Source organism: Sodiomyces alcalophilus (genome assembly GCF_042370955.1).
Source record: "Sodiomyces alcalophilus JCM 7366 unplaced genomic scaffold ACRALscaffold_2, whole genome shotgun sequence".
NCBI lineage: Eukaryota > Fungi > Ascomycota > Sordariomycetes > Glomerellales > Plectosphaerellaceae > Sodiomyces > Sodiomyces alcalophilus.
In genome coordinates, this window is record NW_027263533.1 from 1974761 (window position 1) to 1987851 (window position 13091).

The 13091-nt window shown below is 54.3% G+C and overlaps 3 protein-coding genes across 3 annotated transcripts; 2 read left to right on the forward strand and 1 right to left on the reverse strand.

The window, feature by feature from the left end:
- Window positions 1-978: 978 nt before the first annotated feature.
- Window positions 979-2613, forward strand: ACRALDRAFT_207092 (uncharacterized protein; the record flags this gene model as incomplete). The annotated part of the gene is made up of 6 exons (XM_071022166.1): window positions 979-1086; window positions 1165-1203; window positions 1273-1812; window positions 1843-2229; window positions 2307-2564; window positions 2599-2613. The coding sequence occupies 6 exons, from the start codon at window positions 979-981 to the stop codon at window positions 2611-2613; spliced, it is 1347 nt and encodes a 448-aa protein (XP_070876868.1).
- Window positions 2614-4185: 1572 nt separating this feature from the next.
- ACRALDRAFT_2025554 (uncharacterized protein) lies at window positions 4186-6358 on the reverse strand (the record flags this gene model as incomplete). Its single annotated transcript, XM_071020322.1, has 2 exons — window positions 4186-5873; window positions 5938-6358. The coding sequence occupies 2 exons, from the start codon at window positions 6356-6358 to the stop codon at window positions 4186-4188; spliced, it is 2109 nt and encodes a 702-aa protein (XP_070876869.1).
- A 3837-nt stretch (window positions 6359-10195) lies between these two features.
- ACRALDRAFT_2057483 (uncharacterized protein) lies at window positions 10196-10813 on the forward strand. Its single transcript, XM_071021807.1, has one exon. The coding sequence runs from the start codon at window positions 10228-10230 to the stop codon at window positions 10474-10476; it is 249 nt and encodes an 82-aa protein (XP_070876870.1). The 5' UTR covers window positions 10196-10227; the 3' UTR covers window positions 10477-10813.
- The last annotated feature ends 2278 nt before the right edge of the window (window positions 10814-13091 follow it).

Sequence of the window (13091 nt, forward strand, 5' to 3'; positions counted from 1 at the left end):
GCCCAGCCGTGCTGAAGAATTCCGGGGACGGGGACGATGACGATGACGCCGACGTCCCCGGCCCCGCCCCTGTCCCGTCTCGCCGCGGCTGGCGCTGGAGGCGCGCAGTCATGTTTTCCAGGTCGAACAGCGACGCCTGCAGCGTCTCGGCCGCCCATGCCTGGGCTCTCCTCGGTCGGGTGGTCGAGAGGGATCGGCGCGGAGGCCGTCTCGCGAGACAGGGCGCATTCTGGGCTTCGCACCGCGGAGCGGAGATGGGGTGGTTCGGGACGGTCGGGCAGAAGAAGGACGGCGTGTCGGTTTGGGATCGGAGAAACCGGAGGAGGCTGGTCGATGGCACCGGCCCCCGTATCATAGGCCGCATTGCCACGGCCGGGGGGCAGGTATACGACTTGTCGGCACGATCAGAATTCGAGGGATACTTCGAAAGTAGCTTGACTTGTGATGTGGTCGCTGACTGGCGGACAGATGATGAAGGTCTTGCTGTGGTGTGTTGGGAATCTGGAGATAACTGGAGCAAGACGAAAAAAGTCGCGTCGATCAACATGTACGAAGGACGACGTACCGTAAGGGTGAGTTTAAATTGAAGACCAATGACGAGACGAGCTGGTGGGGTGGGGGCGTGAGGGCGTGAGGGGGTGTGGTTTTATGTTACGCAATGAGTACTTTAGGTACTTTGTACTAATTTTAGTACCATTTCTATCTGTACCACCTCTTATTAACAGAAACAAAGTAACCGTCACATCACGTCTCGCTCGGTACAAACGAATCTTACCTGTCTCCAAAGCTGGGTACGATAGACATGAGATGTCCTTCGACGACTTTAATGACTTGAAGTATCGTAGCTTCGGACTTGGTACACGTGTATAGCACCCAGGAGAATGCCATTATGTACATCATGGTACTACAGTATAAATGAATATGACAGATATACTGTATAGAGACGAAAATTCCAACTAAACATAAGATTGACATCTCATGATGCTCGGTCGTTCTTTCCTCCATGCGCCTGGAGGAAGGCCCAACTTGCTCGGTCTGTCACGTGGCGATTTCAGGGGATGCCTTGTTATTCGCCCTGATTCTACTGTCGACTCGAGATCTCGCGCCCAAACTCCGGGAAGCCTTCCATCTCTAAGCATGCTTCCACAAATGCACATCTCATAGGAAATTCACATAACATGCCATTATAGACAGCCTGGTCATGTTCTCCCTTCTTAATACATATCACCGATCAACCTGGGAGTCATTTTGACGGGCATGACACTCGTCTAGACGGGGCCGGCAAAGCAAGAGGCGCATACATCCATCACATCGTTCATCATGGACCTCACACCCATAAAAGTCCGCGGAAAGAAACTCAGCAAGGTCACAGCTCGGCACAGGGCCGCCCTGGCCAAACGGAGGGCCGCAGCGGAAGCATCTGCCGCCGCCACCACCGAGGATGGTGAAACTACGAAAAGACGGCCGGTCACACGCAAGAAGAGCTTGCTGGAGCGCCAGCTGCCCCTCGAGATCCTCGAGCGCATCTTCCTCCTCAGCGAGAACGTCGCTTTCCCCCGCAGCAGCCCTCTCCTCGGCCGCCTGCTATCGGGCCACGGGACCCTGATCGCCGCCCTGATCGCCGCCTTTGGTCCGACCTGGGACGCCCACTTTGGCGTCAACCGGCACCAGATCCAGTCTTTCTCAGGGGATCATCTGGTTCCTTGCCTGTGCCCCGGAAACCCTGACTTTCAGGTAGGCAAACCTGTCCCACATGCTCCGACTCCAAAGAGATGGATGAAAAAGGGTGGGGCTTTGGTCAACCTCCTTACCGTACTGACAGTACCCTTCACCTCCATCTAGTCGGATATCATCGCCTGTCCCTGGGCGACCATCGACCTCATCCTCGAAGCCCAGCAAATATGGGCCCGCCGCTTCGCACCGGACCGGTGGTACGCCCATGATATGTGCTTCCCCAGCAAACACGACAACGCCGGAGGACGAGGCCACTTCGATGCCTTCGCCTGCTTTGCCCACGACTTTGACCACATGCACCTTGTCCCGGAGGCGCCAGACCTCCCACTCAACATTTTTTCTGCTCGTCCCAGGTTTGTCGCCTACATTGACGTCCACCCGAATATTCGAATCCCCGACAACTTGGTTGTGGGCCCATGGACCCCCGAGATGATCCGTCGTATTTTCTGGCTTCGTCGCGGCGGTGCCAGATTCCACGCCTCTCAGACATGGGAGGTAAAGCTCTTCTCCCTGCCCCCAATTCAACATTCGTTCGATCCAATGCTAATGCCATCAACTCGCAACAATAACAGCTTCGGCTCCAGGCGTTTTGCAACGCAGTCACCGAATGCCCGCCTAGCGATCATAACCCGCATCTCATACGTTCTCTGTTCCTGCTCCGGGATTTCTTCTATGGCGACAACGAGGACGAGGACGCGGACGACCCCACTGCTCGGTTGTCTTGGCCCAAGACCGTCATGGTTGAGGAATATGAAAAAGTTGTTGACATGGCGGAAGAGGGGGGCATAAGGGAAATCCATTGCCTTCTTGACCATATGGAGGATATCTTGGTATCTATAACTTGATGAATATCGTTCTTTTCAGAGTTCAACGCTATGAAGCTTGACGGGCAGCCAAAGGGCAGATCGGATAGATATGGTACGGGGTAGGACGGCCTTATAGAATGGCTGGGACACTAGGACAGGAGAAGGAATGCTATGGTCAGCAAGCCAGATCGTATTCACATGAGGAATTCCCAAGGCCGTCCCGTCTCATGACAGATGCGGCGGAGCTTCACGCTCGTTCACCCCAGACTGCGTCCCGTAGAGTCCACAGGGAAATCTTGGCGTCCCAGGGAACAATATCGGATCCAATAGGCGACGCGACGGCTACACAATCGTCTGTGAATCGTCGTGATCATCTTACCACTTATCCAATGGTGGGTACCGCGTGAATGTTATGACTCACTCGGCTTCAGGCTCCAGTCCTCCAAGTCTCCAAGCCTCTTAGCGATCCGCCCATACACACCTCGCCCTACCGTCGGCCCGCCGGGTTCGGAGTACGCTCGCGGCACGCAATCATCAGCTCTCGCTCCAAGTCGACTCAGTCGTATTCGACATGGGCCGGCCCATGATATGGGTTCATGGACGGACGCTTGTCCGTCATCAATGCTGTTGGTTGTCCTACGAATCTCAGATCAAGGCGAGACGAGACGTCTCTTTCCATCATGGCTGTGCCTCGTTCAAGTTGGGCGTGCTTCTCATTTCGCTGAAAACTTCGACTCGGTCTGGTAGACGGACGGAGAGAACTTTCATCAGGGTCTGTGGACGATCCTCGTCGAGGGACGCCGGCGCGACGTAACGACGTAAAGGTTTTTTGTCTTGGTTTGTCAAAGCTAGCTATGGAGACCTTCGAGTATAGCTTCATCGCTTTTCCCAAACGAGATGCTTTTGAACTGGCGGCGCTCTGCGGTTCTTATCAGTAACCTTTCGTTGTTCCAACAATCCAAATACATCGTGCAGCTCGTGTTACTTTGCTTTGGAGCTCGCTTGTTGTCGTTCTTGGGCCTTGACAGTCCTAGGGCCGCTGCCAGAGCATGGCCGAACCACCCGGCAAGACGGTAGAGGACAGCCCGCTGCTCCAGGATCGAGGTGTTGCCATTCCAGGCCTTCCCCCTTCCCCCGAGCAGGTTCCTCGTCCTTCGAGTCGGGGCCTTTGCCGATGTGACATGACGGTTGATCGGCCTGCTGCTACTGAACCCAAACCAAAACGAACCTTTGCTCTTGCCACTCCTCACTGTCATCATCCTCTTCCCACACGCACATACACACATGGACGCGCGCGCGGGCGCGTACTATATTGCAACAAACAAGACAAGGAAACACGAAAACCCCCACGTCTCATCATCCACCACATCCGGTGATCGTACAGACGCAATGCAAATTGCGACTATTGAGTCGGCCACCTGCCTTGGTCCGTTGCATAGGCCCCGGAACCCAGGAGATGCCAGAGAAAGAAAAGAAAATATTACCTATTTCTGCCCTCCCCACGACGCCATTCGTCTGGCCCCGGAGGGACAGTATTGGAACCACACGCCATGCCCATGATGGGACTGATCCTAACAATAAACCAGAGAAGATATTGCACATAGATTGACGTATCACGCTGACCCAAGTCACGATGACTCTGTGACTAGTTCAGGATTCCCGCCCACATGCCGGGTCCTCGATACCCGGAATATGAGGAGTGGTGAAAACCGCTGGCACCGAATCCGTCAACTGGCCCTGTAGAGCAGCAGACGCGCTTCCTTGGCGACCCGCGCTCCCCTCCAAGGGATGGAGTCAAGGTGGGCCGAGATCGGACGAGGGTCTCGGGCCAGGCCGACTGCGGCTGAGACAAAATCTGGCGCACGTTCTCTTGGAGCGATGTGCTCTCCAGCGACTCCCGACTCCGCTTGCGAGGCATGGTCGCTGTGGGCGTGGCGGCCGTGGAGTACTGATAGCTCTGAAGGGCCTGTAGAGCACGGGCCGCATCGCTTGCCGCAGCCTCGTAGCCCATCTCGTCCAGCTCACGTTCCCGCCTCCCCAACGGAGTCAGGAGTGACAAGTCTCCGAGTTTACCCACGGGCCCCGTGTAGGATTCGGGAGAAGACGTGAAGCAGTTCTCTTGGTAGTCTTCCGGGACTGACGTGATTGTCGACCTCACAGTCAATCTCTCACCACCCAGCTTGGCACACCGGAATCGCGCCGAAACACCCAGCTTATGGGGTGGCGCGCTAGCCAGTGATGAAGCGGACGAGATCGAGGACGACCGCGAGGTATGCGAGGAATCGGAAACCATCGACTCCGGAGAGGACGTGGTGGACACCGAGGTCGCGAGCGACGAACGACGGACAGGCACGTGGCCTTGGGGAGATGACACGATGGGCCCAGACCAGCGATCCATCGTCTGCGCGGCACTAACGTTCGAGGCCTGGGCCATGGCAAGGCCCATGGCGGAGCTGCCCTTGGGGACAAAGTGGGTTGCAGCATTCGCAGCAGGAGTGCTGTACCCAGTAGACTGGGGTGTCAGGCGGGGAGTGGGAAGTAATCCCAGAGCCGGAACTTGCCTGCCGGCCGGATAGACAGTACAAGGCACGGGCTCCATCGTCGAGGGCGTGAAGTACGACGGGCTAGGCGTTTGCGTCATCTCGACGGCGCCACTGCCCAGGCGGAACGGGTCACGGACATCCTGCCGAGCAGACGAAAGGCTGCGAGGCGACAATGCTGGCAGCTCCCGGGCCCGCGCCCGGGTAGGCGAACCCGGGACCAGCGCGTCGATGTTGTCGAGCCGGCTGTTGAGGATGAGAATGACCTTCTTCCAGTTGTCGCACTGCTGGGCGTACAAGGCAGACGGCGCGCCAGGAGGGGGGGGCGATGGAGGCGTGTACTTCAAGACAATGTCTGTCCAGCGCTGGAAAACGTCGTCGGTGATGTGCATCTCCCAGTTGACGGCAAGGAGGAAAGCCAATTCGTTCTGGTTGATTTCCTGGACTGGGAGGCCCGAGATCTTGCTCCAGGCGCGGGATGAGTAATTCCGGTCTTGGAGATACTTCGAAGCGAGGATGAGGGCGGCCAGAAACATGCGGCGGCCGCACTGGAGGGCGCGATACTCATGCTTATCATCGGGCTGCTCCATGGTGAAATCATGCTTGGGGACATGAGGCTTGATAAGGATGAGGTAGTAGAGGGCGACCTGTAGAGTCGAGTAGCTCGTTCGCGAGCGCCGCAGCGTCTCCTGGATGAAGGTCCGAAGCGGCAGGACCGTCCTAGTCCCCACGTCGTTTCGACACACGACAGAGGACAAAGGCCAGATGGCTTCGACGATTTGCGTAGACGAATCTGCGGAGAGGATATGGCTAAGCACGGGAATATCATGGCGGACATGTCTAGGATTGCAGCTTACCGACCAGGCTACCGACAAAGTTGACTTTCCTATCGTTGTGACGAGTTAAAGCAGGGGGTTGCCGAGCCGCACTCGCGTTCGACCGCCTAGGATTTTGGCGCAGCTCGGCTGGGACAGGCGCATGTACGGCGGGCGCAGGCACGGGTGCAGGGGCCAAGCGACCGGTTTGCTTGCCCCACGGGCTTGTAAAGCGAGCCGTTTGGTCGCACGAAATATACGGACGCGCCGTCGGGTACGAGTCGCATGGCTCCGAGTCGGAGGAGATTGTATAGGGGGAAGTGTCGGTAGAGGATTGCGAAGAGACAGCGGACCAGACCGATACGGACGCAGTAGCTGTCGATTCGAGCGAGGAGCTGTAGTATTCGTGATGTTGGAGGGAGGAGGTTACGAAGGTTGACGGATCATGGTCGAAATACTTCATCTTCGAACGGAGGTAGAGTCGAGGTTGGAAAGAGAGTTGAAGCGATGAGAGTCGAAATTAAGTCGGATAAATTTTCAAATAAAAAATAAAGACCTCCAGTCGTCGTCAAGCGTCTGCTGGTTGAGAACCGTGTTTACCGTGTCGTGTCGTGATACCGAAGAGTGACGAACCAAGCAGACGCATGGAATCGCGACTGCAAGAGTTCAGGAAGGCGTTGGGTGGTAAAAAGCGAAAGCCTCAGACGTAATAGTCTGCTGCTGACGACAAGACACGGACGATCAAACCGGAAGATGCGAGACGGACGACTGGAGCAAGGATGATGATGTTGACAAGAGGCATGACTGGCAAGTTCCTTCAAACTTGGAAAGAAGGGAAAGAAGGTCTGATTATATGGCACTACTCAAGAGTGGCCATATGTTCGAGGACCGGATCAAGGAGGCGAGGTATTCGGAGTCGAGATGAAGAAGAGTGGTGTGGTGTGACGTGGTGATAAGAGGAGGCGACAGCGACGACGACGACTTGATGCGGGTGAAGGGATGGCAATCAATCCTGAATGTGGTGGAGAGATAGGCACGGACCGGACGGACGACCTTATCGAGGAGAAGGTGAGTCGAAGGGGGGGTGTGACTCTTTTGCCTTTGTCGCCTTGCCGCGTGAAGTACGTGTTCTAGGTTGGGAGGCGAGAGCGGAGGCAACGACTAGAATGACTGTGTCGCAGCCTTAGGCAAATCCGATGGGACGGCGAGAGTGCACCAAAAGCTGGTCGCGTTGGAAAAGGGGGGCGCCTTGGGTGGCTGGTCTGACTCTTCCGGGTCTGGTTGGTGGCGAAGAGCGGAAAGGGAGGAGGGAACACGACGGCTCCGTACAATCCCGAGTATTACCGTGTACTCGTGACTGGGCTCTTGGCAGCTGAGAAGAGGTGGCAGATGGTGCTAGAGAGTGATAGGGAAGTGACGAAAAAGTGGAGATTTACGGGAAAGGAAAAAGAAAAGAGGGGAAAGTGCCACAGGTGTGTGTGACTAACAAAGGCCGTTTTAGTGGCTTAGGTAGAGAGAGAGAGAGACAGAGAGAGAGAGGGAGGGGATGAGGAATAAGGAATGAAATGGTACAACTTGGCAGCCTGATGAAAATATGATCTGATCTGATGTTGTCAATTCACCAGTTCAGCCTCAACATCACGCTTATTCTGTAAAGACGTGGAAATGATTATTTTTGGTCGTGGCGGAGATTCTGGGGTGACCGGGATGACCAGGGGTGCTAGGCTGGGCTGTGTCGTTTGCTTTGCAAGGCAGTGCTGCTTCTGGTGGTGCAATGTGGAGGTGCTTCGAACTTGCAACAAGGCAAGAGGGTAGTCAAAGCACGGCTGAGACGAAAAGGCTGCGATGACGATGGTGTGTGGCAGGGAGGGATTTGGTTGGCGTTGATGGGCCCCTGTTATCGACTCCGGTTTGAGATGGTGACTCGGCCAAGTCTTGTGCGGTTTCGTGATTTGGGTAGATAATAAGTCAATGGAAAAAAGGGGCGTGACCGATGCGGATAAGAGGAACGCAGCTAGTTGGAAATAGCAGAATTGAGCTGATATAGAATAATGGTTACAGCGAGACAAGGAAAAGTAAGAGAGGAGGGCGAAAATAGACACTCCAAGCAGACTTCGACGAGTCGCTCTAGTTTAGACTTTGGAAACGAACATTGTGACGATAGTTCGATTGTGGGGGGGGAGGAAAATGGGAAGACGGGAATGAACGAGGAAGTGGGCGACGGGTAGTTTTGAACGAAATCGTCCAACTAGCCAGCTATTACCATACAACGTACGCATCTCCATACTATGGGTACTTCCTGCGCTTCCTGCGCTTTGCTGCACTTTGTGTTGGCATTGCTGCATCAATATGGTTACCAGTTGTATTGTCGGTCAACCGTTGGCGGAAACGATACCATTAGTAATTACTTCATACGTCGATATCATACAATTGTAGAAGGAAGCTCCGGGGGGCCGTCCTCACCTCACACCGGACAACCGATACTTCTCACAACCCATAGACCGTGTTAGCCTATGGGCTGCACTGATTTTGAAATGGTAAAAGGCCCCGCATGAAACGGGTCCACAATGAGCCCGCCCAATCCACCATCAGCCGAGATAGGATAAGCTCATCCAAGTTACCCCACTTTATGAAGCTCAACGCAGCCAGTCATAGGCATCGCCGTTGCATCGTACTCCAGCACCAAGGCATGCTCCACCCAGCCCAAGCACAGCGTTGCAGCGACTTGGTCTGGAGGTGTACCAAAGTACCTTCGTTCATTCGAGAAGGCTACCGACACAACGACACAACTTCACAAGCAGCGCCGCCCCTCGGTGACTTTGTAATTACAACGTATTTCTTGGTATGCATTTGAGCTTCCATCTAACCCGAGCTCGAAATCTTGACTCTTTTGCGCCGTGGGACACTTGATATATACGTTGTACCACGTACAAAAGGCAGGCAGCTCCGTGATATGGCGCGCTGTGCCGTGCGTGACACGTGTAGTATCGCCAGGCTGTAGTGACCCCTGCAACTTGTTCTTCTGCGGGACAGTAGACGGTGAAGTGAAGTGTCCGGCTCTTCGCTCACGATCACCAGGAACTCTAGGTATCGTTAAAGTACCAAAAGTGTCTAATGGAAATCGATGGAGGCAGAGACTGAAAGGGCTATCCGATCATCTTACGCGGGGGTTCGTCCGTATAAGGGACGGTGCCAGATCTAGGGAAAGGTCTCATGTATGATAAGCGCAACCAGGTGACACTTGACGCCTGTAAACTGTACATACATATTCGAGGATGGCATTCTTGGTCTGCTTGAGGATGTTCTCCGATCGGACAGTGACAGATCTGATGCATCAGCAGGATGGTTGACGTCTGGCGAAAAGAAGCGTTCCTGCGCAAGTCGGGTCGGTTGACCACCAATGCGGATTCGAGACACCGCATGTGTCAAAAGTGTCGGACGTTTCTACCATCTTCACGAATTTCACCACCGGCGCGCCGAGGCGCCTCGAGCCCCTGATTGGCTTGTACGTGTCCCGCGACGAAAGCAGTACTTCGGGTACGTATCTTCAGGACCCACCCAGCTGGTCACCGCCATGACTCAACGCCCTTCGTCTGAGGGACAACATATTCCGTTTCCATACACCATCACCAACCAGGAAGTCGCCAATTAGGCGACCTTCTTATACGTAACCTCCACCTTCTCTAGGCCCGGAATAATGTGAGGAGGGGGAGAGTCGTTCGCCCGAAAAGGGACCGATCCCTCTACATCCATCTGCTATTGGAATTATCGACGTGACATCGTGAACTGGTGGTGATGAGCGGTGGCGAACAGCTTTCTTCGCGCGCACCAGGCGCAGGTGACCGTGAATTGTCTGCCAAGGTATTAACATACGGTCATCGAGAGTCGCCATACGAGATATGGTACTTCGTACAGAGCTGCTCGTGTAATACTCCGAAGTTCGGAACGGGATCGGTATTATCGCCCGTCGAAGATCATTCACAGACCTAATAATAGGCACCAACACCGTGGCTGCCTTATAGCCCAGTGACTCTTATCTCAGGCACATCCATCCGTACTCCGATGACTCGACGGACCCGCCGGCTTGGATCCTTGAGGTCCCCCCCTCACGTCAGGTGCCTCGAGCATCGCCACAACAGCCTCGGCTCACTCCTTATCAGTCGCCGAGTGGTCTTTCTACGCCTCGATATACTCTGGAGGGAATGATAGATGCTCTAGGTCATCTTACATTGGACCCAGATCGGACAGCACAAGCCATTTGGGGGCCCTGCCCGTTTCCGAGGGAAGCGGAAAAGCTGCTGACATCGCGTAGTCAGACGGCCGTCACGCGTCATGTCAGTAGTGACAAAATTTGCGCGGCGCTTCTCGGTTGAAGAGCTGCATCGAATCCACTTACATCCACATGACCACGGTCTCCTATCAACCCGAAGACGCGCATTCGAGGGTGTTCAGCAGCCGCCACGTTATCCTTGGCTAGGGCTTAACAAGACGTTATGCCCGTTCCTGATGACCCAGTATGGCGGGCTACTCTCTCTCCGGACGGGAGGCTCACGGCGGAGCGTCGACAGACACTCTAGCTGACTTCGAAAGGTTGTGCACTCGATTTGTCACCAACTAACATCATGTCGGACGGCTCTGCTACACCAGCTCCCCTGGTCACAACTGTCCAGAAAGCCTTCAAAACAGGCCCTAGATGCCATTGCATACTCAGGGGCTCTGACAGTGATCGTTTTTGCGATTCGGTCCTTCCGGGATCTGTCACATCCCGACTAATACCTGCACACTGCCGCTGCTTGCATGATGGGGTGGCGTGCGGGCAAACGGGCCGCGTTCGCAGTAAGAAAGCTGACCCTCCATCCTAATATCCAGCGCAAAAACAGCCTGAGGAACCATCTAGATCAGAGCTCAAGTGGCAACCGAGGAGTTGGGTAATCGATACTTCACACTACCACCTCCGGGCAGGCACGAAGCTGTGTGAAGGTATGGTTCCTCGGGAACCGTCGTTTCTCAGCGCCAATATATCTTCGCGGCCTCGTGGGTCCCACTGGGTTCAGTCAAGCATCGCATGGGCCCGGGTGCTCCATGCCATTGATTCGTCTCGACTTATTCCGGTCACTTCGCATGTCACGTTCGAACCCAAAGAGACATGGCCTGACGACGTATGGGCTGCGCAGCAGGACATCTCATCTCCACACTGGTTTTACCCAGTTACGCTCGGGGCCTCTTCAGATCAAGGAGAGAGGATCCCTCTGTGAGACTGACATCTAAAACATGGGTATATGAATTGGAGGTCGCCATGATAGCCATTTTCCTGGTTATGATTCTTGGTCGATCCTCACGCCAGACGTACCGAGCTTGGGAGGCCGCAAGAAAAGCGTACTACGCTCTCTGTGGCTGGCCTGAGATTCCCAGGGATAGAAAGGTCCAGTAACCTCCAGGTGGTGGTGGTCTGACAACCCTGGCCCGGTGAGTTCACGAGAGCCATCTTGCTCATATCATGCTTCCTTTCTCAAGTTTCTAAGGTCAGAGGACGCTCGCATATGCTATATAATGGCCGGACGATACAGTGTAGGCGTTTCTTTGGGAATCCGTTGAGACATCTTACCGTGATGTTCGCATCCCAGGAGTTAAAGAACCTCGCGCGACCGAACGAGGATGGATACCAGCTTTTATAGAGCACGTGGCAGGCCTCACAATAGCTCGTCTGTTCGGGGCAATTTATGACCAGCACACGGTTACTCAGCGTTAGCACCATCGGTTTATAGCGGGAAAAGAAATGTATGGGTGAATGGATTTTGTTCTTCGTCCTGGTCAGGGTTCTTGCTGTTGTTCCGGGCTGGCTGGACTTATTCACAGTCCTCGCTCTCTGGCCTCGATGTACGGATAGCAGCGGCGGAACTCGTCGACCAGCTAGTGGATGACATGGGAACTTGTCATTGGCGGGTGATCCCTTGGTTTGACCCGGTTCCTGTTGGTCTCTACCCGAGTGATGATGTCCCAGTCGTTACACGGAACCTTAATTTCTCTCCAACAAAGAGATGGGAGGTGTCAGAGGTAGCCCCATCATACAAAGCAATCCCTGATAGGTATTCCGCATCTAATCCGCGAACCTGGGGGAGCCTAATCTGTTAAGAAAAACGGGACTTGACACAATCTGGGCTGCCAGAGCAGGTGGTGATAGAGCGACAAAGTCCGTTCAAGAGAGAAAGACGCGGCAACCAGGGGACGCCCCAGGCCCCGGGCATGAAGTTATACGCTGGTCAAGGGAAGCACGACTACTTAATAGCGAATCATCCTATACTCGTCCCGCTCAGGAAGAATGTGTTGGTTGATATTATACGAGTACTTCCGAGACGACGCACACGCACGGCCGTGAAACCCGAAGACTCGGCCGATTCGTCCGGAATGGTCGGAGCTGGCCCGGCGACCAACAAAAACCGATTAACATTAGTGTTGTACACTACACACAATGCCGGCCCTAGGTATGTATTTCCTATCAACTCCGAGTGACACCACGAGCAGTGCTTCGAGGTAGTTTTTTTTTTAACTCGCTTACTTCGGTGGTGGGTCGTCGTCACCGCCATCTTTATCGCCTCTCTTTTCCGAGTTGTTGTCGCGCCTGTTCTCTGTCTGGATTGAAGGCACTGGACACGTATGGAAATTCTTCCGTGGCTTGGTCGCACGCACGATTTACAATGTAGAATTACAGTGCATGTACCAGTTCATAACAATGGTGTTGTGATGGGGAAACAACTCAGTTTTTTTTTTAAAAAAAATGGTAAAGAGCGGATAAAGTGAAAGTGGGGCTAGATCCAAACGGTGATATTATGCTTGGCAATAGCGGGATGAGGTCACCGTCCCAACCTCGCCGTTGGTTACTAATTGGGTAGCCTCCGCCTAATCCAGATCGCGTCCACCGCTCTTTACATACTGTCCACATTGAACCATTGGTATCATTTTCAGTAGTCGCCGTTTTCTCTATTGGGCCTTTTGAACACTTATTCTCACCCTATATGGACAAACAGGATCCAAGTACGGATGTAAAATACCTACAAAACATGACACCAGCAGCCAACAGACTCTCGGCAGTTCATTGCGTTGTACATTGCCGACCTACGTAGGGCGGGTGTAACTTAGTCGGTCCCCGGCACAACACATACCAAATACGACAGACAGCAAACGCAAGAGTCAGTCAG